Source organism: Ammospiza caudacuta, chromosome 1 (genome assembly GCF_027887145.1).
Source record: "Ammospiza caudacuta isolate bAmmCau1 chromosome 1, bAmmCau1.pri, whole genome shotgun sequence".
Lineage (NCBI taxonomy): Eukaryota > Metazoa > Chordata > Aves > Passeriformes > Passerellidae > Ammospiza > Ammospiza caudacuta.
In genome coordinates, this window is record NC_080593.1 from 37447021 (window position 1) to 37471011 (window position 23991).

The 23991-nt window shown below is 36.2% G+C and overlaps 1 protein-coding gene across 1 annotated transcript in view; it reads left to right on the forward strand.

Annotated features, from left to right (window-relative positions):
• The window catches only part of KCNH8 (potassium voltage-gated channel subfamily H member 8), a 175687-nt gene that overhangs the window by 45763 nt on the left and 105933 nt on the right, over nt 1-23991 (forward strand). Inside the window, exon 2 of the mRNA XM_058809446.1 lies at nt 10078-10311. Coding sequence (XP_058665429.1) covers nt 10078-10311 — 234 coding nt within the window. The remainder of the gene's footprint in view (nt 1-10077; nt 10312-23991) is intronic.

Sequence of the window (23991 nt, forward strand, 5' to 3'; positions counted from 1 at the left end):
CTGCACTGTTCAGGTCCTTAGGGGTTCAGTTCAGTAGATTTTTTATTATAGCAATCTCTTCCTGTACCTAATTTCTTTCATTGAGAAAATATTTAGTCCAAACTTGGTTTTTTTCTCCTTCAAATGTAATCAAAACCCTGACAAGTCCACTGTGTGTTTATATACATATTTCTTTACTGCAAAGTACCAGATGTTTTGTATCTTCAGATCATATTCATTTCTTGAGCCAAAATCTGGATTTTTCTCCAGAAGACCCTCTTATGGCAGTGTTAGTGTCAAACCATTCTGATTTCCCAAGCAGCTCCTTCTGTAACTATTTGTATATTTTGCATAAATCAGGAGGTCCAAGCTCAGGTACTCCTGATGTAAACTATGCCAGTCCTTCAGGAGGTCCATAGAAACTTTATGATAAGAAATAATAGCCCATGTCTACTTCCCACATCTGCTTTTCCATTAAGGTTATTCCACTTTTTTTGTTCTACAACAAAACTCATCCTTCCACACATTTTTAGCATTTTTCCTCTGGATTTTTATGAGATCATTCTTAGTAGAGAAATCCACTACAAGATGGTTATTTTTCCTTTGAATATGATAACATTCTCACCTGTAATCTCCCTCTTATCATTTTCCACCCTCAAAATATTGTTTTTTTACAGATGTTGCTCAAGACAATGTCAGTGATTCCCGTATTGAAATTCTTAGGATATTTTTATTCAGAAAGGGTGAGTTTAGGATATACTGTGTAATTGTTTATTATGGCAGACAGTGCAGTATACAACTCTCCCCTCTGGAAATGACATTTCCTGGACACTGGTCATTATTTTATGAACCATTTTTAATATGATTTGTGTCGATTTTTCAGAAGAGCATTCTTGGAATAAGCTTTCTTTTCCAAGGCATTATTTCAGATCAGTGTTCCTGCTCTAAGAAAACTGTGTGCAGAAATCCTTGCTGTTTACAGAGAACTCATTTCACTGGAATGGGCACGAGGGAGTCTGCTTTTTCTCCCCATTAAAATTAACTCAAGATTATCCTTTAATTTCAGGGATTGAGAGATGAGCATATAAACTACAAAGGTTTGAAACAGTTACTCTTAAAGTTCTGACACCTTAATATTGAAGTACAATATTTAAAAGGGAAAATCAATAAGTAAAACTCACCACTAGCTGTCATGAAATTGTCATGGGAGTCATAGGGGATTATAAAAGTGACAATGAAAAGCCCAGAATTTATATATAAAGGCTAGTATACATGAAAATCAGCTTTGAGCCTCTTTGAGTAACAACTTCAGGTTAGTGTAGCGCTTGTATAAAATGGAAAATGTTTCTTATTCAAAGAATATAATAGCAACATGTTGTATCTGAACAGATAGTGGCTTTTGCATTGGCATTTGGGTAACCTGCCTGTGAAAATGGAAGTCATATGCAAAACTGAGGATCCTGCATCACCCTCTGTGGAGCCCAAGTGCTGCATTAGCCAGATGGTGCCGAGGAAGGATGACCACTGTCCCTCCTGCCTTCAATTTAAAACCTAGATGTGGGTCTGGTTTTATTCTGAGGATACATAATTTTGTTTAGGTGAGGAAACTTTGTATAAAATGCCCCACTGTCACCAGAGGAGAATTAGTATGGTTATGATTCAGGACTCACTGGAGTCTCTCCACAGGGAACAGCTTGGTCTGTTTCTTTCATGGTCAGTTCCAGGGCTGCAAGTGGAATTTCTTCTCCTTCATTCTTGGGAACAGTGGCTGAAAGTTCCATTTGCTCAGCGTGTGGACTGTAAACACCTTCTGGCCATGCATGGTGGAAGCAAGTGGAAGGACCATAAAGATTTTCCACTCTCTTTGCACTAATATCTTTTTATATTTCTGTTGAAAAGATTTGCTTTATATCCTTACTGATAACATTCTTTTATATAGGATTTATAGAAGCCACAATTTTTTTAACATGGTCACTTTAAAGAGGAAACAAATTTCCATGAAATCTCAAAACTAATTTCAAAACCCTGGCAATTTCTCTATGTGTTGATCTATGTGGTCCTTTACTGCAAAAAGATACTTTGAGTCTTCCAGACCATATCGACTTCAAGTGATAAGATGAAACTTTCCCAATGACAGGTAAATAGTCCTTGAACTTCACATCATCACATTATAAAGAAATTTAGTTTCTTGTTTCCAGTATAGATGATATCAAGATATTTTCCAAGTCCCCGAGATACCACTCCATAATTAACATAGTTTCATATGAAGAAAGGAGCATTAGATTTCAAAGAGCCAGGAATGTGATCTTTCAAAGCCATTTCACACTGGTTTCAAAATGTCTACCTTACGCTCTTCCTCTCAGTTGTGCAAGAATAATGCCTGGTAAATCTTTTTTCCTGTATTCTTCCACTAGCTTTCTTCTCTTAGCAGAATCTGTAACATATGGCTGCTCATATATTGCACTGTCAGTAGCAGGGCACTGAGTGCAAATATTTAAAGGGTTATCCACTGCAATAGCGTTATAAATAGGTTCATCAAGCATGTGTATAGTAAAGGCAAGTGTAGGATTCTAAACACACAAAATGTTATGAAATGGTGAAAATTTAGTACTCCTGTAAACCAAGCACCAATTGTGAATAGCTGGCATAGTGCTTAATACAGCTGTAAGCCAAACAACTTTCAACTCCTTATTTCATTTCTACTTCAGACGAGTGACAAAGGAAGGTATGGACAGGATCACATGAATAAGTATTTGTTGATGATGTGGTCCTTGACTTTGAAAATATTTCTATTCAGGAAGAGTGTTTTCTGCAAATCTTCTCAGTTGAACACTTGAAAGCAAGTCATGGTCCCGTGCTCTTAAATCATTGGGCTATATGATCTGAGTTTATGAGAACTCTATGTGTTAATTTGATTTATAGCAATTCCATTTCAAAATTCCTGGTGAATCTTAAATCAATGGAAAAGCTGGGAAAACAAAACAAACAGCAAATCAGATATTCCTGGGCTAAGCAAATGGTTCTTCTGCCTAGTGGATGAACTTAAAATTTCCATGTATTTTATTGGAGAAATTACAAAACATGATTCCCTTGGAAATGTGAACCTGTGCACCCTGCTGTGCAGTGGGCACTCACAGAATGCACTGTACAGCAGCTGGACTCCCTCATGAAGGGTATGGGGTTCAGTTCTTTCAGAAAAACAAGGATCTGGTGAGTAACTTCTGGATGACACTGAACATTGTCACAAAATGCTGGTGACTCATGAGTTGCAGTGTCTCTTGATTGGTAATGTCTTAGTTTTTCTGGTTTTTTTCCCCAGTGCCATGTGCTGTTTTACTTGCAACACTTCAATGCCTATGAACCCTGCATGTAAATATTTGACAGCTGCAATACAGCTGTTTTAGTTACATCTGCACTGTGTACTGGCAGTCACTGCACAATCAATAACACAAATAAAGTTCATCAAATGTAATAGTTTTTTACTGAAAAATAAAATTTTTGTTAATATCCAAAAAGAGTGGGAAAAGAAATATTTTGTTGCAGCCTTGATTCAGCTGACATACGTAAGTTTGTAATTCCAGGTAAATATAAAATCAAAAGCAAAGATTTATTTTGGACTAATTAATATTTCCTTTTGAGGAAAATATGTAGCTATTTGCTTCTGCTAGTGGAGCTTAATTTTGAAGAATTTGAAATTCATCTCTACTGAAAGTTGTTCCCCTTTACTATAGTACACCCTTTACAATTGCACTGCATGTTTATCTGAAAGGTGCTCAGTGATGATAAATGAGCAGCCACAGCACTCCTACTATTTCAACCAAGTCCTTCTCAGTCTTGTATTTTAGAGTTTAGGTAGATTCAAATGATACTGAGATTGGAAAAGAAATAGGAACATGCACAAAGATTTCTAATGGAGGAACAAATTTTTTTTTTCCTTGCTAATATGCCAGAAGCCCAATTCACCACGAGGTTCACTACTGCTTTTGTTTCTCACTTTGTTTCTCTCTGATACAGTCTGGCTTTTGGTCTGCTCTCTTACAGGAGTAGGTAATTTTACTGGTCATGCAGAAAGCTGCAGTCATTATTCCAGTATTGACCTGATGCACTAATGACAAAGAAAGCTGGGTTGGAGATTGTTAAACATCAAGTCTCTTAAGTGGCTTAAGATCTTGTGTTTATCAACAAGACTGGGAAATGATTGAGCAACCAGATGCCCAAATTTTGCTTAGATATTTCCATGCTGAACTGCATTGCAGATTACCTCTTGTAGCAATAAATATTGTATACAGTAAAGCATTTGTACTGTCAGACTAAATATTATTTTGTAAATATAAAGTGAAAAGTTTATTTCTTAGCTGCTGAATTCAGAACTTTTCCACTTAATGTAAGTTATTCCTGTCAGTTCAGGTCAAGTGGGACCTATGGAAGCTCACCCCTTTAGCTGAGTCCATAGGTCTGGGTACTTCAAATACTGATTCATAACTCTAAATTTGTAGCCGTTACCCAATTTTATGAATCCTTGTAATTAAATGAGTAGGCCAATTAAATTAATTTTAAAGGTTACAGTGAGTTACAGTAGTAGGTATTTGTTCATAAGTCCATACTTGTACTTCATAATGCAATACTTTTTCCTCTCACTGTACTACTATAAATTCATTGGAATATGCATTCATTTTCAGGGAAGAGTGGGAGAAAATATCATTATAATCAGTTTGGGGTTTTTTTATTTAGATCTAGATAAATCTTCACCTCACATTAGTGACCCAGTCAAGTGTACTGAGATTTTACAAAAGGAATTTTAATGTCTGGAAGTGTATGCATTATAAAAATCATCTTGGTCTCAATCAGATTCAGAGGACACTAGCTGGCAAATGATTTTGAGCTCTAATTAAATTCACTTGCATCTAAATGTGCTGACATAAAGCTAAATGTTTTCATGCACTGCTTTAATCGTTCAATTAATCAGTAATCTTAACTGTTAATGTGGTCGTGTTCTCCGTCACGGTAATTTGCATGAACCTGGAATGAGATTTCCCTTGTTAACTTGCCTGTGTACAAACTGTGGAATCAAATTTAAGTGCAGTACACCCTTTCAACTAGAAGAATTATAGACTGCTCTACAATATGAAGAGTAACTATGAGAGTCACTTGTTTATTTAACGCAGCTTCTTCAATTGCTAAAGATTTTTTCTGTTGTAGGATTTTTTCTTCCTCTTTCATTTTTAAATAATTTAACTTATAAAATTAGAGCGCTTGTTGGGTTTTCTCAGTTGCAAAAGAAGTCAGGTGTTCTCCTGATGAAAACTTCTGGACTTTGATTGAAAAGAGCTGTGAAAAGAACTGTGAAAAGAACATAGAAGCACAATGATGAGATTTACATCAGACATAGCCACGGTATTAAAGCAAAAATACTTTTGTCATTTTTTGCTGGATCTGACAGTAGGATTCATGAAGGGAGTGCAGAGTATAAATGTAACACAGTGTCATTGCAAACAGCCAGATAAATTGTGGGCATTAATTAGGAGGAAGAGTATAAAGCCTTTTTCTTTAATTATCTCAATTGTAAAACTCTATCATGGGATGTTTGATGAATAAGATTCTCTGTATAAGATAGCATGAGATCTAAATTTTTGTCGCTCCAGTTATGATTTTGGGGTATCACATCATTGAAACAGGGCAACATTGTCTAAGCCTGTGATTGAAGGTACAGTTGTCATGGTTCTGGCTCATCTTATTTGATTGTCTCTGGCTTTATGCTGTATTTCTGGCAGAGATTTATGAAAACCACGAGTCTTCCATTGATCAATGTCCTATCCTCTCCAGTATGTTCTACTTCTGAAATGAAGGCAGACATGCAAGCTCCTAATAGTCTTCCTTCAAACTTTCATGTGAAAAAGTAACTTGATCTTCATGGAAAATGAGCTTAAAGTAAAAGAATCACAATTGAAAGAAATCTGCTTTTAAATTGCGCTGGCAAGCCAGGGACCTCTCTCACATTCATCCATCTCTGCTGACTTGCTGCTAAAGGAAAACCTCGTGAATGTTGGATATTTTGTGTTTAGGCTTCTTCTCATCTTAGCAGAAGCACTTTTAAATCGTCCTTCACACAGCTCTTGCAGGCTTGAACAAACAATCAAGAACTTTTATCCAAAGCCAATATACAAATATCCAATTTGAAATTTTAAAAATTTATTTTGTAGAGACTTACACCACTTAATTTCTGAGCTGAAACCTAGGGTCAAGTGGTTAAAAAAGCATCCAGTCTGCCCATTCTCTGGACTCTCTGGCAGTCTCACTCCCAGCTCAGAGACTTTCACTGCTGGCATCGAGGTCCCTTCCCTGTGGGTGGCTCCTGTGACCTGACAGGTGCCTGCTTGACTCCCTGTACACCCCACACTCACAGTCAGATCAGGTTTCCTTCCCATATCCACTACAGCTCTCCCAGAGCAGAGCTCAGATGACTCTTTCCATAAAGACATTTGTTCTTGGTGCAGCAACACAGAAACATCCCCAGCTGATGCCTCCAAGGAGGACCCTCAGCAAAGGAAACCCAAGGATTTTATACCCTCACAGTCTCTCCTCACACAAGTCTCTCTTTCTCCTGAGTCCTCTGCTCCTGCTGCGTCTCCCAGAGTCCATCCACCCATCTTTGCACCCTTTGCTGACCAAAGGGTTGGCAGCTCATGGTCTCTTATCTCTGGCTCCCACTCGAAGCTCACTTTGCATCTCAGTGAGCAGATGGCAAACTGAGCTACCTGCACCAGATTTATTCCTCAATACTCCAAATCTGTTCTTTCTTACACAGATTTTCAGCAGCTCTACTCTGTTGCTCCAAAGGCCCTGGGTTACATCTTTCTCAATAGATCAAGTATTTTGCTTGGATGCATTTTCTTATCTAAAAATTGAATTAAAAGGAAACATCCACCAGTAATCTAATATTGTCTCCTGATAAACCAACCTGATCAATGAAATAACTTAATATTCCAGCCAAAGTGCTGAAAGCATAATATGGAATTCAACAACTTCTATATTATTATGGAAGTGTTGCAATCTGCACAGAAACATATACCAAAATATACAGACCAACAGGTTTGTATCACTCATTGTAACTTTCCTACTGCAAGTTCAAAAATAATAAAATATGTTGTCTTCCAGTCCATAAGTTTCTAATAAATTATTCTGAAGAATATTTCATTTATCTTACTCTAGATTTAAAAATCCAGCTACTTATCATTGAAGATCATGAAATTAAGTGCTGGATTTGTTATTTGTGCCACAATGAACACTGAATGATAGAAATTTCACCCTCAATACTTCTTTTTTGAAATATTTTATAGCGTTTTACATACACAAGTAATAACTAGGCATATAAAAGATTTGAAGCTATAAAAATAAATTACAGAACTAAGCAAACCTTTAACTAGAATATTTTGAGGTATGGGTTTGTTGGGCTTTTTTTTTATTTTCTTTATGCAATAGGGAAATATTAATCCCTTTATAAATGTTGCTGAAGAATTGGATTATACATATAATTACTGGGCATAATATTTCTTGTATGTTTTTAGTATGACAAGAATTTTTTCACCAAATTATTTAGATATGGCCCTTAGTTTGTGATTATAGGTGCATCTCTCATTATTTTTTTAATTCAAGTTTAAGAAGAGCAGCAAATATAATTCTGATTGCATTTTCCTGATGCTTTGCTGTTGTACTACAAAAAGTTCAGTAAAATTAGGCTTACAAACCTGCTGATATTAAGAGAAAGATTCGCTGTTATTCTAGCTGGTACTGAATTGGCATTTATAAGTAAACTGGTTTATTTCATGAATGTTAAAGTAACCACAATTATTCCAGGTTCATTTTGGTGTAACTGACAATAGAGTTTGGCCACCTTATATTTTTCATAAAGCCATGGTATGCTTGGTAAGCTCCAGTGTATTCCTGTTCATACTGACATTCATTCACTACTTCACATCCTCTCCACCTTTTGTGTCCTTTTGGTGTTCCAGATTCTGCTTCATACAACTCTCAACAACTAGAATTAAAAAAAAACCAAAACCCTACAGCAGTCTTTGCATCACATAATTGTATTGTAAACAACAAGAATCAGAGCAGTAAATTAATTTTCCAGCTATAAATATATTTGGTATGAATGATCTGCTGGTCTTGCACTGTAACACTTTCATTATGCACTGCAGTATATGATTTTAATTCTCTTGGCAGTGTGGGGATTTAGTTTTGTGTTGACATGGGCAGCAGCATGTTAGTGCATGAATGGTAATGATACTTTTTCCCCAGTTAGGCAAATAAAAATGACAGGCTAAGTCAAGCACTGCACTGAACCAGAATGCATTTTAAAAACACATTATTTGGTAAGTGGGAAAAGACTGTTTTAACATAACAATCATTTATTGAAAGGATTTAATTAAATCCGTACAAAATGTGGGTAACTGAAGGAAAGTCTTGAGAGAAAATTGGTCATTTAATAAACCTCCATTACCTTTAAAATACTGAAAGCAGTATAAGACATAGTGTTTTATCCCTTGGGTAATTAAAGAGTAACATAGTTGGGTTTTGGGATTTCACAAATGTAGAATTCTTGTGACAGTTCAGATTGAAAAACAGACTTATTTTTTCCTCTATTTTAGTGTATGGATTCTGTTCCTCCCTTCCCAATCATAAATTATACATGGGGATTAGATATATCAACCTGAGTTTTCCATTAAAATAATTCATTTCTTTCTCTTTAAATTTATGAAAATTTATCAAGGGATTATGAGTTAGTTAATAGTATTTCCCCTTAATACATACACATGAATTCACTTGCACATAAGTCTGAAAAATGAGATGTGTCTGTCTTGGGACTAGACTGCTCCTAAGCTCCTGTTAGCAAGCTGTAAGGCAAACACTCCTTAACAAGCAAAGGGTAAAAAATAGTCTTTCTCCATGTGAAATGTAGACAGATTCTGCCCATAAAACTTTTTTATTTTTTTCACTTTAAGATAAGGATACACAGGCAAAACACTTGTATCAGAAGTTCATATGTTATCTGGAAAGGTTCTCCCTGATAATGGAAAAGTGCTGTAAAGGGTCAGAGTTGTTGACATCGGCTGAAGATGAAGTTCTGAGGTTCAAAGCCTTCAAAACCATTTCAGAGAAGGATGGGAATGAGCTATTAGGCTGCCAAGAGGTTCAACTGTTAGATTTACTGAAGATTTGAAATCAAATTAAGACACCGCATTTATTTGATTGATGTCCATGTCAATATTCTACTCTTGAATGTATCATACACAATAACTGCAGCTTCAACACACTGAAAAAATATAAAGAGCATTAAGTATAACAGAATGGTGAATCTTTGATGTGCCTGTTTCATATGGGAGAAGTATGGTGGGACTCCAAAAGAAAGGTGACTGATTTTGAATGAAATATTTTTTCCTCAGAAACAAAGAAAACAAAAAACAAATTAACAAAAAACAAAACAAACCAAACAAAAAACCCCAAAATCAACCTCACCTCCCATAAAGGACAAATAATTCCTTGTAGTTTAGAATGTCCTTAATTCCACGTATCCTGGTGTGTCGCTCAACTGTGTTTTTAAGGATTCCCTTGCAAAATTCTATAGAATAAATTAGTTTGCTGACATAGGTCAGCATTATCTTATTGAGACCATGGATATTTCTGGGTTTTATGGTGTAGCTGTGTCTGTTTAGACCGCAGAGTAGTCTAAATTGCAGCATAACATTTGAAATTTCTCCAAAATTTTGGTATTTGTCACCAGTCCTTGGTCAATGGTTGTTTCAGTGTGTTGGCTTCTATCTCAGAGGCAAATATCATAAAGTATTCCTAGAGGAGACAATGAGGCAACTTGTACCAAGCCATGAAGAACTATTGTATATGATCTGTGGACTAGATCTTTGACTCAATTTCAGAATACTAGCCTGAAACCAGAAGTTATATCCTTGTTTGCAGGCAGTTGGGACTTTGCTTTACAATATCTGTCCAGTTGTGCCTTCTTATGATGTTATAGAAAGTACTGTGCCAAGCGGTGCAGAATTTGGACTTTAATTCATATTTTACTTTTGTGTTCCTCTGCAGATAGTAACTTTATCCTTGCAAATGCTCAGGTGGCTAAGGGATTCCCCATTGTTTACTGCTCTGATGGCTTCTGTGAGCTTGCTGGATTTGCACGGACTGAAGTCATGCAGAAGAGCTGCAGCTGTAAATTCTTACTTGGTGCTGAAACAAATGAGCAGATGATTCTTCAAATTGAGAAATCGTTGGAGGAAAAGATAGAATTTAAAGGAGAAATCATGTTCTATAAGAAGAATGGTAAGTCTTTCTTTCCTGTTCTGTTAGTCATAAAGAAAGAAACTTAGCATAAATGCATATAATATATAATGTTCATTTCTAAGTAATAATTTAGTTGTCTATCATGAAACCTATGTGAATAGATTTGAATCATGTCAGTAAGGTAAAATTGAGACCATGTGTATATTGGTGTTATTGATTTTATACGAATGTGTTGCAAAGCTACACAGATTAAATTCAGGGTTCTAAACTACATTGTGAGATTTTTTGCAGTCACTTTGACACTCTTTTTACTGCTTTTTCTTCTTCTTATACTGAAGTTTTTACTTCTTATTGTTGGAGTTGGAATGAAAATATTCATATTCACCACAAAATATGCTATGTAAATTTTTCAATGCCATCAGTAAAATGCTCGAATGTCTGAATGAGCCATGTAATTTCTTCTCAACTGCTATTACACATGAATAAAATAATAACTTTCAAAAAGTGAAAAATTTATATTCAAGTATGTATTGTCACATAAAAAAAAATCCAGGCATTAAACAACCCCATAGACTATTGGAAATTTCAATTTACACCAGCAGTTTTGACTCTTATGGCAAGACATTTATGAGGAAAATTTTTTAGTCAACTTGTATGAGGCACAGAAGACAGTAGGCCATGATGCACACTTCACAGCTCCTTTGGTTTATATCAGTGCACTTATTCCATATATTTCTATTGCCACATTCATGTGATCTTCAAACAGGTGACACTAAGTTTGAGATAGTGACAGGATTTCAACCATGATAACAGAAGCAGTGATCCGTGGACTCAATGGATCCATGGTTGCTGAGTATCACCTTCTCTTTTATTACATGGCTAGAATTTATAGGCATATGTCTAGACTGCATTTTCCTCATAGGTTTTCTCTTCTTCTGTTTTTATAAATGAAATATTTTCCTTTCAAATAATATTACTGCTATTATATGCTTTAAAAACTTATTTTCTAAAAGTGATTACTGCATGACAACAAAGTGATTTGGAGTGTTAGGAGAAGGCAACTTCAGTTTCACTAGCAAAAAATAAAAGGAAGAATGTTCCTTAGTTGGCTTGTGTTCCTGATTGCTGCTCTTCATAGCATAAAAGTTTGACGTTAATTTGGAAGATTCTGCTAAGTGCTTCCTAGTCTTGACTTTTTGAGGAGGCTTCAGAGTGTGTGAGTGTGTTTGGTTTTGTTTTTTAGCATATAGAAGAGACTCACACAGTTTCCTGAAATAGTTTCAGGAAGGTTATGCAAATAAAGTAGTTCCAAGTTGTAAAACATGTCTGGATATAGGGGAAAAGTTATTTTAACCTGGAAGGATAAGAGCTGCTTTTTTCTAGTATTCCATAGTGATAACCAAGCATGATAAGAAGATACTTCAAGGTATTTAAATTACAGAAGTAAAGCTAAGACATTCATTAAATTGTCTTTGTCCTGAATGATAAATTGTGATTCCTTTATATTTTGAAGGGGTGCTTCAAATCTGTAATAGCTATGATTAACACAGGCAGAGAGAGATTGCAGGTCAATTATCAGAGAAGTAGCTGAATCACAGATAAATAGATAAAGAGAAATTGTTGAGGCCAAAAGAATTCCCACTACACATCCTACATGCATCCCTCTGCATAATTTGACTGGAAGCTACCCCAATACATTTTCTGAATAAGAATAAATTTCCCCAACTGCCCATTATATTTTTCATTTCCATGTGTTTCTGTACCACTGGGTAACAGAAATTAATAGGTATTAAAATAACATGAGAGTTTCTTAGTGTAAAAGCTAAATTTATCTTAAAAAATAATCTTGGTTTTTCAACTGAGCTGCAAAGTGCAGGCTCCAAATTTGGCAAATCAGCCGTTTTAGCTAAATGTTTTTGCTTTGGAGTTGGGTTTGGGGCTTTTCTCAGAGGAAAAATTGAACTTCTGAAGCTGTTAAACTTATTCAACTTTTTGTCCAGAAAAAGGTTTTAAAAATATTTTAAGACATAAGAACTTTGGGAATAATATACTTGAAATGATTGTGTGGATACTTTCCGGTATATCCAATATGGAAAATCATTGATTTTTTGGGCTGATATAATGCCAGGAACATAGGTCACTGGGAGACAAGTAGCTAGCGATGCCTAGTTATCACAGGGCCACATTTCAATGTCCTGTTTGGGCTTTAGGGTGGCAGAGGGGAACCACCATCTGCCTTTAGTCTGCTACTTGGCACAGCTTTGCTTTGTTGGCTAACTACAAGACCAAATAAACACTCCCAAGCCTCAGGGGTAATTCTGAGCTCACAGAATTCTTCTTGAAATCTTAATAGTTAGTACAATATTATGATAAAAAATTACTATGAGAGACATGGATGTATGAATACAATAATTTACTCTTGGTTGGTTTTTCTGGATTTGGTCTGAAATGTAGATCATATGTATCCTGTTTTTTGGGGCAGACATTCAAGGTTACAAAACTGAACGTGCATCTACTCCTTAATTGTCACATTTTTCAATATTTTAAATTTGATTTAAACTTATTTCAAAGCTGATTCAGTTTTTATCATTAAATTAGACGGTTCATTCTAAACAAGCAGCTTTGATTCAAATTTATTAAGCTTGAATGCGGACCTTTCACAGTTATTTAACCGTCATTAAAGAATTCACAAAACACTTATGCTCAGTAATTGTTAATTAAAGGAATGAGTGCTATAACTAAAGCAACCCCAGCAATCCACATGCAATTTCATGGAAATTCCAGCGTGCTCTGAGCTGATACTGCAGCAAGAGTAGTGTGCTAGGGCTTGGGCAAGAATCTGAGTAAAGTGGGTTATTTGTCTGTGTTGGATGAACCACAGTCTTTCATTTTCTTTGTCATTTGGGTTTGAATTTCAAGGGAAAAATGATCTTAAGTAGTTGTGCTCTGACCAATCCTTCTGAGACCACAAGAAGTGGATAAGAAATTTTTCTCTGTGTGTTCTCGTTTGGGAATTTTAATGAATTCTTAGAATAAGATAAACTGGTTGTAACTCCTCATCCTGAACATTTTCTGCCATACTAGCAACAGAGCAATATTAGAAGCATGGCAGCCAATACAGAAGCTTCAGAGAGAGATGTCTTTTGAAAATTCAACTCAAAATATACTTTTCATCATAGTTTCAGTATTTATTTTTGTTCCTCTGAAAGTTTCTTGCTTTTTCTTTGACAGAGCTATACTAGTTTCTTGAAGACTATCAGAAAAGAAGACTATTAAAAGACAAGGAATTTTATGATTGTTGCCTTCTTCAGAGAGTTTTAAAATTATATTGCTTAGGAGCTGATTTTTAAACTTTTTTTTTCTGTTACTATATCTACATTTTCTTTAAAACATCTGGAACAAATTAAGTTGTCAATTATGAGAATAGAAATGCAAATTAACCTTTTGGAATTCAAGTGAGTTGTGAGAAAAATGTTCACTCCTGGATCCCTTGTTTAGAACAATCTAAAAGCAGTTGGACACTATGCTGTGGAATTATATTTAAATAAACCCTTCTTTTTCTCCCTGTCAGACCTCTTCTGAAATTTGTCAATAGCAAGTACAGGCAGTTAAATGAGGTCTTTACATTTCCTCAAACTGAAGTACAATTAAGCACCTATGTGGATTTTTTTCCTTTTCTATTACAGCCTAAGATAATGCCACAACAAGCCCTATAACCAGTGACCTAGTCCAGTCTAAGCTCTCCATCTTTAGCTGCTGAGAAGGTCATAGCTTGGGTTCCCTATGACCCCATCAGATTTATTTCCTTTGTCTCAAAATTAGGTTTGTGGTGTTTGAAAAGAGGTCTGTGCTTACACAACTTTTTAAAACATGCAATAATTCCACAACCTTCCCTCATTGAAAGGAAATTGGCCTCTTTCAGTGTATGTCTAAGTTGTGTGAAACACAATGCAATCAGCAGTGGCCTCTTGTGATTTATGGACATTTGAGAGACTCCACTGTGGTGACCATCATATCTGTGCACCCCAGAAAAAGGGCTGTTTTGCAGCCTTTGTGCACAGTTAAAAACCCCCACTGTAAGAGGACAGGAGCAAAGAGATGTTGCTGGGACTGTCTTTACAAGGTGCCTCAGGACTTTGGTGCAAGCAGAGTGTGCTTTGTCTGTGACAGGTAACCAGGACTCGAGGGACGTTTTGTCAGCTTCTATGTGTACACTGATTTAAACACTTTCTGGGTTTTGTCTTAGGCATGTTCTTGGTCCCTAAAGGTTTGGTAAGTAAAGGAAGATACAATGTATTCAATTTCAATATTTATTTCTTCATTTATTACAAGTCAGTAAGATTAAATGAAAGTGTTATATCTCTTCTCATCATTGCATGAGAATATCTGTTTTGGTAAGGCTGTATCCATATCTTGAAGGTTGGGATTAAGGTATTTCAGATGGGCAGAGTATGGCTAGAGACAGGGTGAAAGTCAGACCCTGTTACTGAGCTCCTGAATTCATCAGGCAAAAGGCTGTTTGAAGTTAGCAATGACAGCCACAGGTAAATGAAATAAGGCTCAGGCCATGAGACACCATCCATTGCCTCTGCCACGTTTGTGGTTGAATAACTTGCCTGGAGAATAGCAAAGGCTAAACAACATCATTTATATTTAATGCATTCCTTGTGTTATGAAAACAGAAAAGGTGTTTTTTCAGAAAAAGTGTTCAATGTTATTTAAAATTATAGAAGAATTATGAAGAAATGGAAGAGAAATTAATTTCTTTTGAATTGAAAGAAAATTGGATTTTCCTCAAGCTTCTCTACAGAAAGTACCTGCCTTCTTTAACAAACTCTTGAAATACATCATGTCTTTTGGAAGTTAAGCCCAGCATTAAGACAAGGGGCATTTATTAGAATTTTCTGACTGTAAAAAAATTCTGTACAGAGACTCAAATTTTCTTGTGACTACTTTCTACTAGTTTTTAGTGACAATTTTCTACTTACTAATGTAGAGGAAGCACCTTGACAAGTTTCTTGACAGAGCAGTTTGTAGCAATGTGGCCTCACTGCTGCTCCACTGCTTCTCTGCCTTGAAAACCTCATCTAAAAATAAGAAAGCTAAAAAGCTTTTGTGGTTGGCTTGCTCACATTTGCTAAATTATAGTACAAAATACAGGAGGAGGGGAAAAAAAAATGCAAGCAACACTGAAAGATTAATCTGAGGGTAATACTTAATTGCAATTACCTGGGCCATAAAAAATAATTTGTAACTTTATAAAAGAATATGTTTTTTTTTTTTTCTTTCTTTTTCTCTTTACTTCTTTTCTTGTTTTTGTTTTTTTTTCTGTTTTCTTGTTCTTTTTCATTTCTCTCTTTCATATAACTCATTAATCATTAGAAAATTTCACTGGTTTTTGGGATGTCTTCCTCTTTAAAAAGCAGTATAGAATATAGACAGAAGACATGTCCTTAATTTCCTCTGCTTCTCAGAATAGGGAAGTTTTGTCTCCTTTTCTCTCCAAACCCTTCATTTTCTTGACCCATGGCTTCTGATGGAAGGTAATGTGTACCTCTGAAATGTTTTGATGTTTTAGAGAGAGCCCCAGCTTCTGCAGCAGAAGAGGAAGGCAGAGCAGGCTTGTGCTCCTCTGTAGGGCCCTGGCTGAAACTGCACAGAGGCCTGGGTGAAGTGGTCAGCAAAAGCCTTAAAGAAGACAAAGTAAGGGAATGAATTTCAGTTATAAGGCAAAAGAAAAAAAAGGCAGCAAAATCCCCTTTGTACAATGTGATCTAAACTATCTGAGGTCTTTTTCTAGAATTTAATGAGACATCAACAAGACTGCAGCTCACTGGCAGCGCTGATACGTCGTTCTGATGCATTCACAGTGATATTGGCTAATAGCTTCTTTCAGCAGCAGCATGATGTATTAAAAGCATAATTCACTGAGAAAAGACTTGTTCTTCTAGAACTACATTGATATGTAAATAAATATGTGTGAAATTTTCCTGTTCCTTGTTATATTGCTACAACGTGATGCCCTCCACTGCTAACAGATGCAATTACTGTTTCCACACAGGCACCCTGGGCATCCAGCTGCACATGGCATGAATGGCTGTTGGTACTGCTGGATGATTTTTTTGTCCTTAGTTTTTAAAAGACATTTCATTGTACTACTTTTTATGCATCCATTTCTAGTAAGAGATATTGGTATTAATTTTGGAGTCGGATGTTCATAAGACATCAGACTAATCACTTTTCTATTGAAATTTTTTCTCACAATTTTATTGCCACACTGAGTCTGCTGCCTTTTATTTTTTTTTAATGAGATTTAAATCAAACTTTGGTAAAAGCTGACTTGGGTGCCTGTGCTTCAGCATGAGTTAGGCTGTTCTTTGGATAAAGAAAGTTCAAAGTGTCATTTCTCCCAATGACCATATGCCTCTCTTTGGCTGGCATTTCCTTATTTTGTCCCTGATCCCTAAATCCACATTCTGGATTATGATGCAGACTATTTGCCACCCCTGTGCTGACCACTGTGATGGGTTCTTGCTTTGGCTCCATAGGTTTTGGAAGGTGATAGGAGGCTCATGGTAGCACTGTCTTCTGAACCCTCCCATTGATTTGGGTAGGGAATTGTAAAAGCAGTTTGATTTCATAGAGCAGTTAAATAACTAGAAGGTTAAAACCTGCTCCTTTCCAGCTGGTGGGGTTACAATAATTTCATTGGCCAGGCTCAGAAACTGCTTACAGCATGTGCTCACATGGGCTGAAGTGGAGAATTGGGAAGATTAATCCTCTCTATCATGTTACATAATTGCTCAGTGTGTGTTTCAAAACCCTTCTGTACAAAACCCTTGGACCTGACAGGGTGGGATTATCAGTTCCGATCCATGACTCAGCTCCATCTTAGGCCCCAGCTTTAGCCCCCTCCTTCCAGAAAGGTGCCCAAGGGCTGCATATGAAGTACAGGTTCAAGTTCTTGAATCACAACCTCAACAGAAAACCTCTAAACTTGCTGAAAACTTCTGAATAATATGAACAGATAAAACAAGGATTACAGACAAGAATTATAAAGCAAAATATTTTCTGACCTAACCGTGTGGGAAAAGCAGTGTAAAATAACTTGATCAGTTTCTAAGATGTAGCCTTTAAGTGTAAGTGCATGAGTAACCAGTATAATCCCCTTTTTCTCCATGTCATGCCTTTAGAAAACTTTATGAATAAGCACGAGGTTACAGCCAGCACCTCTTCCAATGGTGGGAGATCTCTTATTCTGCAGATTCCAGACTTCTGTTTCTAGGGGCTGCCACTGTTAAAGACACCAAAGTGAGAATCACAAAAGTATTTTGCAGATATTTTAGTTTATATAATTATCGCTTGTTTTTTGAAACTGAAAATGTGATTTTTTTTATAGGTGTAGTGGTCTGTTTGGAGATTGCTGGGTTTTTTGATTGCAGTAAATTTCACATTTTTTTTGAAGTCTCTCTTTTCAAATAATAGAATAATGAGCTAAAAGCAAAATAATATAATTTGAAAACATGTTTATGTTAGGTGAATGTGTGCTTTAACTCCTTCAGATTTGAAAATATAAGGTGAAATTTCTGAATAATAAACACATTTTTATTCATGTATATGTATATGAATATATACGCAAATATATATCCAGACATACATCATGTATATGAGAGATCATCCTGTTTTAAAAAAGTTTCTTGCCCTCTTTTCAAGAGTGCAACCCTCAGTAGGCTGAGAAATCATATTTACTACTGTGTTTATATCTACCTGTTGACTCTGAAAGTCCAAAAGGAATAAGGATCATAGGTTATAAACACAGTTTTAATAATAGATTTCAAAACTACAGTATTCAGTGGAAAGAAAATGTGGCTTACTTGGAAATTGCTTGAGTGAAAGCAATTAAGTACAGACTAAACTGATCAGGAAGGATTGAGCATGACTATTTCTGAAGCAGTCTGTATAGAGATATTGAAGAAACTCCATTTTGTTTTGGTTTCTGTTGCTTTTGTTTGGTTGGGTGATTTTTCATTTTAGCCATAGGTGTTGTATATTTGTTTGTATAAGTATATTGTCTCAATTAGTATTTTCCCAGGAGTTAGTTGACAAATGCTGAATGCCCTGTACTAATGTAACTGTGACAAAGTAATTATCATTGGAGGGGGAGGGAAAGTGGCAAACTGATAATGTTTATGAGTCTGCCCTGAAGCTCTTTGCATTTAAACAGAATGCATCTCACTGACTTAACTTAGTTTTTAGATAATCCTGTGTGTTTTGCTAATTGTCATAACTGCAACCCAGTAAATGTATTACATCAGGGAAGTACTTATCTCCCTAAATGTCATTTTCTTTTCTAATCTGGATGGAGATAGGAAAAGGAAATTAGGGCAGACAAAAAGAAAATGGTACACTTAAGGATAATGTATCTCACGTGACATTAAAAGGCATTGCTTAGTTCTCTGATTTTGTTCAAGGAAACTCAGGGTAACTAGAGGATTTTGAAATGGTTTTATTAATTAGGGGAGATACTGGAGCTGTACAAGGAAAGACCAGAAAGCTGAGTAAACAAAGCAGAAATGTAGATGTGCTGGAGCTTATAAATCAGTTGTATAAAACAGTCACTGCAGACTGTACTAGCTGTTGCATGGAGAGACTGTTCCATTAAGGATGGAAAGGACGTGCACTCAAACTAGGAGCTGCCATAACACTGACAGTCTGTGTCCAAAAAGTGACAAACAGAAACTTTGGGGTTGTGAATTAAGCTTCTCTCTCCTTAACATTGGCAGTTTGCAGGAGAGGCAAGGATAGGAGATTGCTGTGTTGAAAAATCTCTTCTCTTAGGGCATCCTTTCCCTCTTTTCATCCCTCCATCATGAGATGGTAGAGATGGCAGAGAAAGTTGGACATGCTGGGCAGTATGAGACATATGACAAATGAGGCACTGAATTACCTGGCAGCAGAAGGGACAGAGCACAGGCTGGAGCTGGGCACAGAAAAGGCTGGGAAGACATGGAGGGGTGGATTTGTGTATCTCTGATGAGATGTGATAGATTTGAATAATTTTCCATGGTACTCCATAGGGTATATAGAGGACTAGGAAGCTATTTTTAACAAGTTTTAAATCAACTCCACAGGATTATTAATTCCCTACTTATTCATACTGAAGTACAATTTTTGCTTTGTTATTACAGTACCTTACTATCATATTTCATCTACCAAATTCTTGGGACACGACTGTATTCTGCTTTGAGATGTAAATAAATTTTGGAATGGATCCATTTTGGATGCATCAATGGATTACAAATCCATTTTGGAACAGATTTACATTGATTGTTAAAACTGGTCAGGAGACTTCCAGAATACAAGTATGATCTGGTGATCACACAGAAGTAGGGGAAACAAGTTCTTGAATCTTCTTTGCCACTTGTATGAAAATCCAACTCAACAACCTGTTCCCATTTAAGTTAGTTTCATCATAGCCCACATGAGCTCTTAATTTTGCAATTTTTTCTGATCAATGTCACTAGGTGTAGCAGATGAGCGGACACCTTCAGTAGCAGAATTCAAGAAAAATAAATTATAGATTTTGTTAACTTATAAATTTGATTTTTGCAGGGATAATGGAGAAGAATGAGGTGATAATTTGCTTAAAGCAGCAGAACTTTTCATTAGCTGTTTTAATTGATCATTGTCAAAGTTATGATATTTACAAAAGAGAAAGAATGTATAGATATAGTTTTCTTGCAGCTCATTTCCTTTCCTGTTCAATCCAGTTGCAATTTTTTTAAGCATTGTTTTCTTTGCACTTTTCTCTCCTCAACAAAATGTTGACATCTTGTCAAAACCACTTAACTTTCAAAATGAAGTGTTATCAGTGAGGCTGGGAATTTTTGGGTAAGCTGATGAAAGAGACAGTTTGGTTTCCTCAGACAAAATCTTTGGCATCCCAGCCTGCCAGTCTTGAAGTGCATACTTTCTGTGGTGGAAAAGTGGAAATGATCAGGCTCAGATATCTCTGGTGTTATGATGCAGGTTTATTTTGCTAATAATTAGTAACCACCAATGAGACACTGAGGATTGTAATGCTGAGGATTGAACATCAATCTTGTTGACAAGTTATTACAGCTATCTAAATGAAAATATTTTTATCTTTGTCTTCTACATGAGTCCCTGGAAATAGAGTGATGTGTTTTAATAGTTTTCTTTAAGGCTTGATTTGCATCTCCCTACAAGAACATTTAGTTTACTAAGTCACCTACTTAAACAAAAAGAAATATTCCAGATTTATGATGGCTTGTGAAGCCTAATTCTGCCCTCTTATGCATATATATAATTATTCCTCGAAAAGCTATTGTTTTGTGACACAAGACTTTTATAGCTAGTACGCAAACCATTTAAACTTTCTTTTTTTCTTCATATACTTGGGCTCTTAGTCTACGAACCATTGCATTTGGTTAATTTTATATGTTATGTGCAGATTCAGAGCTTCTTAAAAGAGCTGATCCCTCTTCCTTGTGCCACAGAGAAGTGAAGATAGACCACAGAAATTTGTGCGTTTCTTATTTCTGAGCCCTGATGATGAAAGGGACAGCATAAAGTGGCTCAGCATCCCTCTGGAAAGCAGTGTGGCAAGAAAAGTCCTGAAGATTTGAGGGTCTGGAAGTGCATATAAGCACACCAGTCAAAAAGTAAAAGGAAGCTTTAAGCTTTTCTTGCTGGACAAAACTATTCACAGACTGTCAAGGGCAAAGGAAGCCATAGCTTGGCATGAGTAGCTCTCATTCCAAGTATTTCTTAGATATTTCTATTGCTTAAAAAGTATGAAGCAAAATTTTAACAAGATGGGTGTAGAGTTTATTTATTTTGTTAAAGAATTACATAAACTTTGCAGACCATCATCCCACATCATACCTTTATTATGAAACCTCTCCAATACCCAAATATCCACCAAAGATATTTCTGTTCTGAGTATTTCATTGGGCTCTGTCTGGGGTGGGCATGACTACAGATTCCCTTTTATCATACGGTGAGTGCACACAGCTCATCAACACAGCTAATGGTCTCAGTCTGTCCCATGGTTCAAGCAAGCTTTATCTTCTAGTGAAAAGAATGCTTGGTTTTGAAGGCTACTGGCATTCTAATGACAGAGTTTTGTATAAAATCTCCCTTTTAAATGCTGTGGTCTGTTGACCCTTGTTTTCATTTCAGTCTGAGGACAGACTTCTAGCTGTCAAAACAAGGAAAGGTAGAAAGGGTGGTTGAGAGAGTGACCATAAAGCACTCTCTTTTTTTGTATATATAAAAGGTGGACTATAGCCAAATTGCCTTGTGATAAGATTATGCTTCATTTGGTTTCTTTTCTCCTTCCCTGTGATGTGCTTATATAAGCCTTGAGGATATTAAAATATATTTTGACCCTTCATAATGCAAGAGAAAGATTAGACCCTTTCTCCAAGAGTGCTGGCTTGAAGCAATAAAAATAGTCTGTGTATAAATAAACCTCCAAAAGAAATTTCTTTGATAGGCAACTCTTTACAATACAGAAAACCTTTGTATGCATCATCTGAAGCAGGGAAGGAATTTCTGTCTCACAGATGAGTGCATTCAAAAGAACCGTAACAAAATAGGGCACTACTTTTTTTGATGTGTAGAAAGTTCTGCTTTTGGTTTATAGAATTATGTGATGCTGGCTTTCAGTAAAAGCTATGTAACAGATTGCATTGCAGTTTATTTTTCCGAGGATGCTCCTCAACAGTGAAAGAGAGAGAGCTCTTCTGTTCTTGACAGAATGCAACCTTGTATTGACCTAGTCCTGATCTAAAACAGATCATCTCACCCAGTCTAAAAACAACTTCATATTCATTTTCTCCTTTCAGAGAAAAGGCAAATAAAATTGAAACACAGAGAAAACCCCACCAAACCAACTAGTTAGAACTACTAAAGATTCAGTGTGTAAATACAGCCAGAACTGACAGCCCACCACACCAGGTACTAGCCTGGAATTCTCCAGAAGAAAAGTAGCCTGTGAATGTATTGGATATGTGTTTTCCTTAGTGGCACCAAATTTTATACATGCTTGCTTTGCTTAGTCAAAATATTTTCAGATATATCTACAGAGAAGGAGAATGAGAAAAGAAAGAAAAAACCGAAAATATGATTGAGAGAAACTAAATGACAGGATGTGTGACTAGTGAACACTGGTGACTGAAAAACCTCTAAAGAATTCAACTGTATTTTGATTATACAAAAGTGACAATGCATTAAACCACTAGATATTAAATAGATTTATCTCTAATGATTAACTATGTTGTAATAACTCCCTTAAAACTACAAATTACCATTTCAGACAATATTACTGTAACTGAGTTAGGTTTGTTTGAAATGCCTGATGTCTGCAACTTTCTTTCAGGCCTTAATGACTAATGTGTATGTGTGTGTGTGTGTGTAGAAAAGACATGAAACAATTGAAAAGAGCAAGGTATACTTCCACCTCTGGAGGAGATAGAAACATCTTCTTAAAAGACCTTTGGCCCTCTTGGTGGTGCTTAGAAGGAGTTGAGAGAGACTTCTTGCCCACTGAAACTACTGCTAGTTGGCAGCTGGGTAGAAAATAATTTTGGCAGTAGGAGTTTGGCCAGTTTAGAAGTTATGATGGTATTTTGTAAAGACTTAGGTTTCTATTTTTAAGCAGTAAAGTTTCTTAATGCTTCTTTTCCTTGAATGGACCACTTCAGATTGGGACAGTGTGACTCTCTAAAACATTTCTGACAGTGATGCTACTGAGCAGTTTTTCCCAAAATTTTTAATAGAGCCAAATCTGTAAAAAAAAAAAAAAAAAAAGGAGAATGGAGAATCAAAGTAGGAGAAAGAACAATAGAAATGCTTTGCTTCTGATTCTAACATGTTTTACCTTCTTTTAAAAGTGAATCTTTCCTTGCTTTGTCTTCAAAATAAGAATATTTAAACCCAATAAAAAGCAAGTCTGCTTCTTTCTGCAGGTTTTTCTGTCCTCCAGCTTTCCTTTCTCTTGTTCCAATTTCTCCATGTCCCTTTTTTAAATACCTTAAGTGGAAATGCTGCCAGATTGCTGAACTAGTAATGTTAGTCTCAAAGGTGCCTGTGTGACTCTTGGAAAGTTTGATCAGGGCGCAGAAGGCCAGATGAATTTCCTTTGAAGCATTTTTTTTAACCTTTAACTGTTGTGGTCCTTCAAAAGAAAAGCTGCTCTTTCACCTATCATGCTCATCTACAGTGTTCAAAAGGCAGCCAGGGAACTTCCACTTGAAAATCTAAATTATAAAACTTAACAGTGATCTTCCTGTGCCCAGTTCCTTTTCAAAACTGGAAACTTCAGAAGACAGCACAGCAGGAAGTGCCTAGTCTGCTTGCTGTGCCCAAGGAGCCCTCCAAAGCTCAGCTGATCATTTGGCAGTAGTCAGCTGGGGCAGCAGTGGTGCAGGGAACCAGTCTTGGTTTTTTTCTGAATTTAAGTAGACTTTTGTTTATAAATGAACACTAAAAATAGCACGTTGTGAAGCAGCAGATTGTGGAAGCGTAAAGATGTACAAAAATAAATTTTAAACTCTCTAGTAACACTTATATCTCTTATAAATAATATTTGTGGGCTGATGGTGGGTGGAAGAGACAAAAGTCTGGTACCGGGCTGAGTTACCCCAGAATGGATGGGAGTGGGATTTAGGATGCTTGTATCTAGGTATTAAA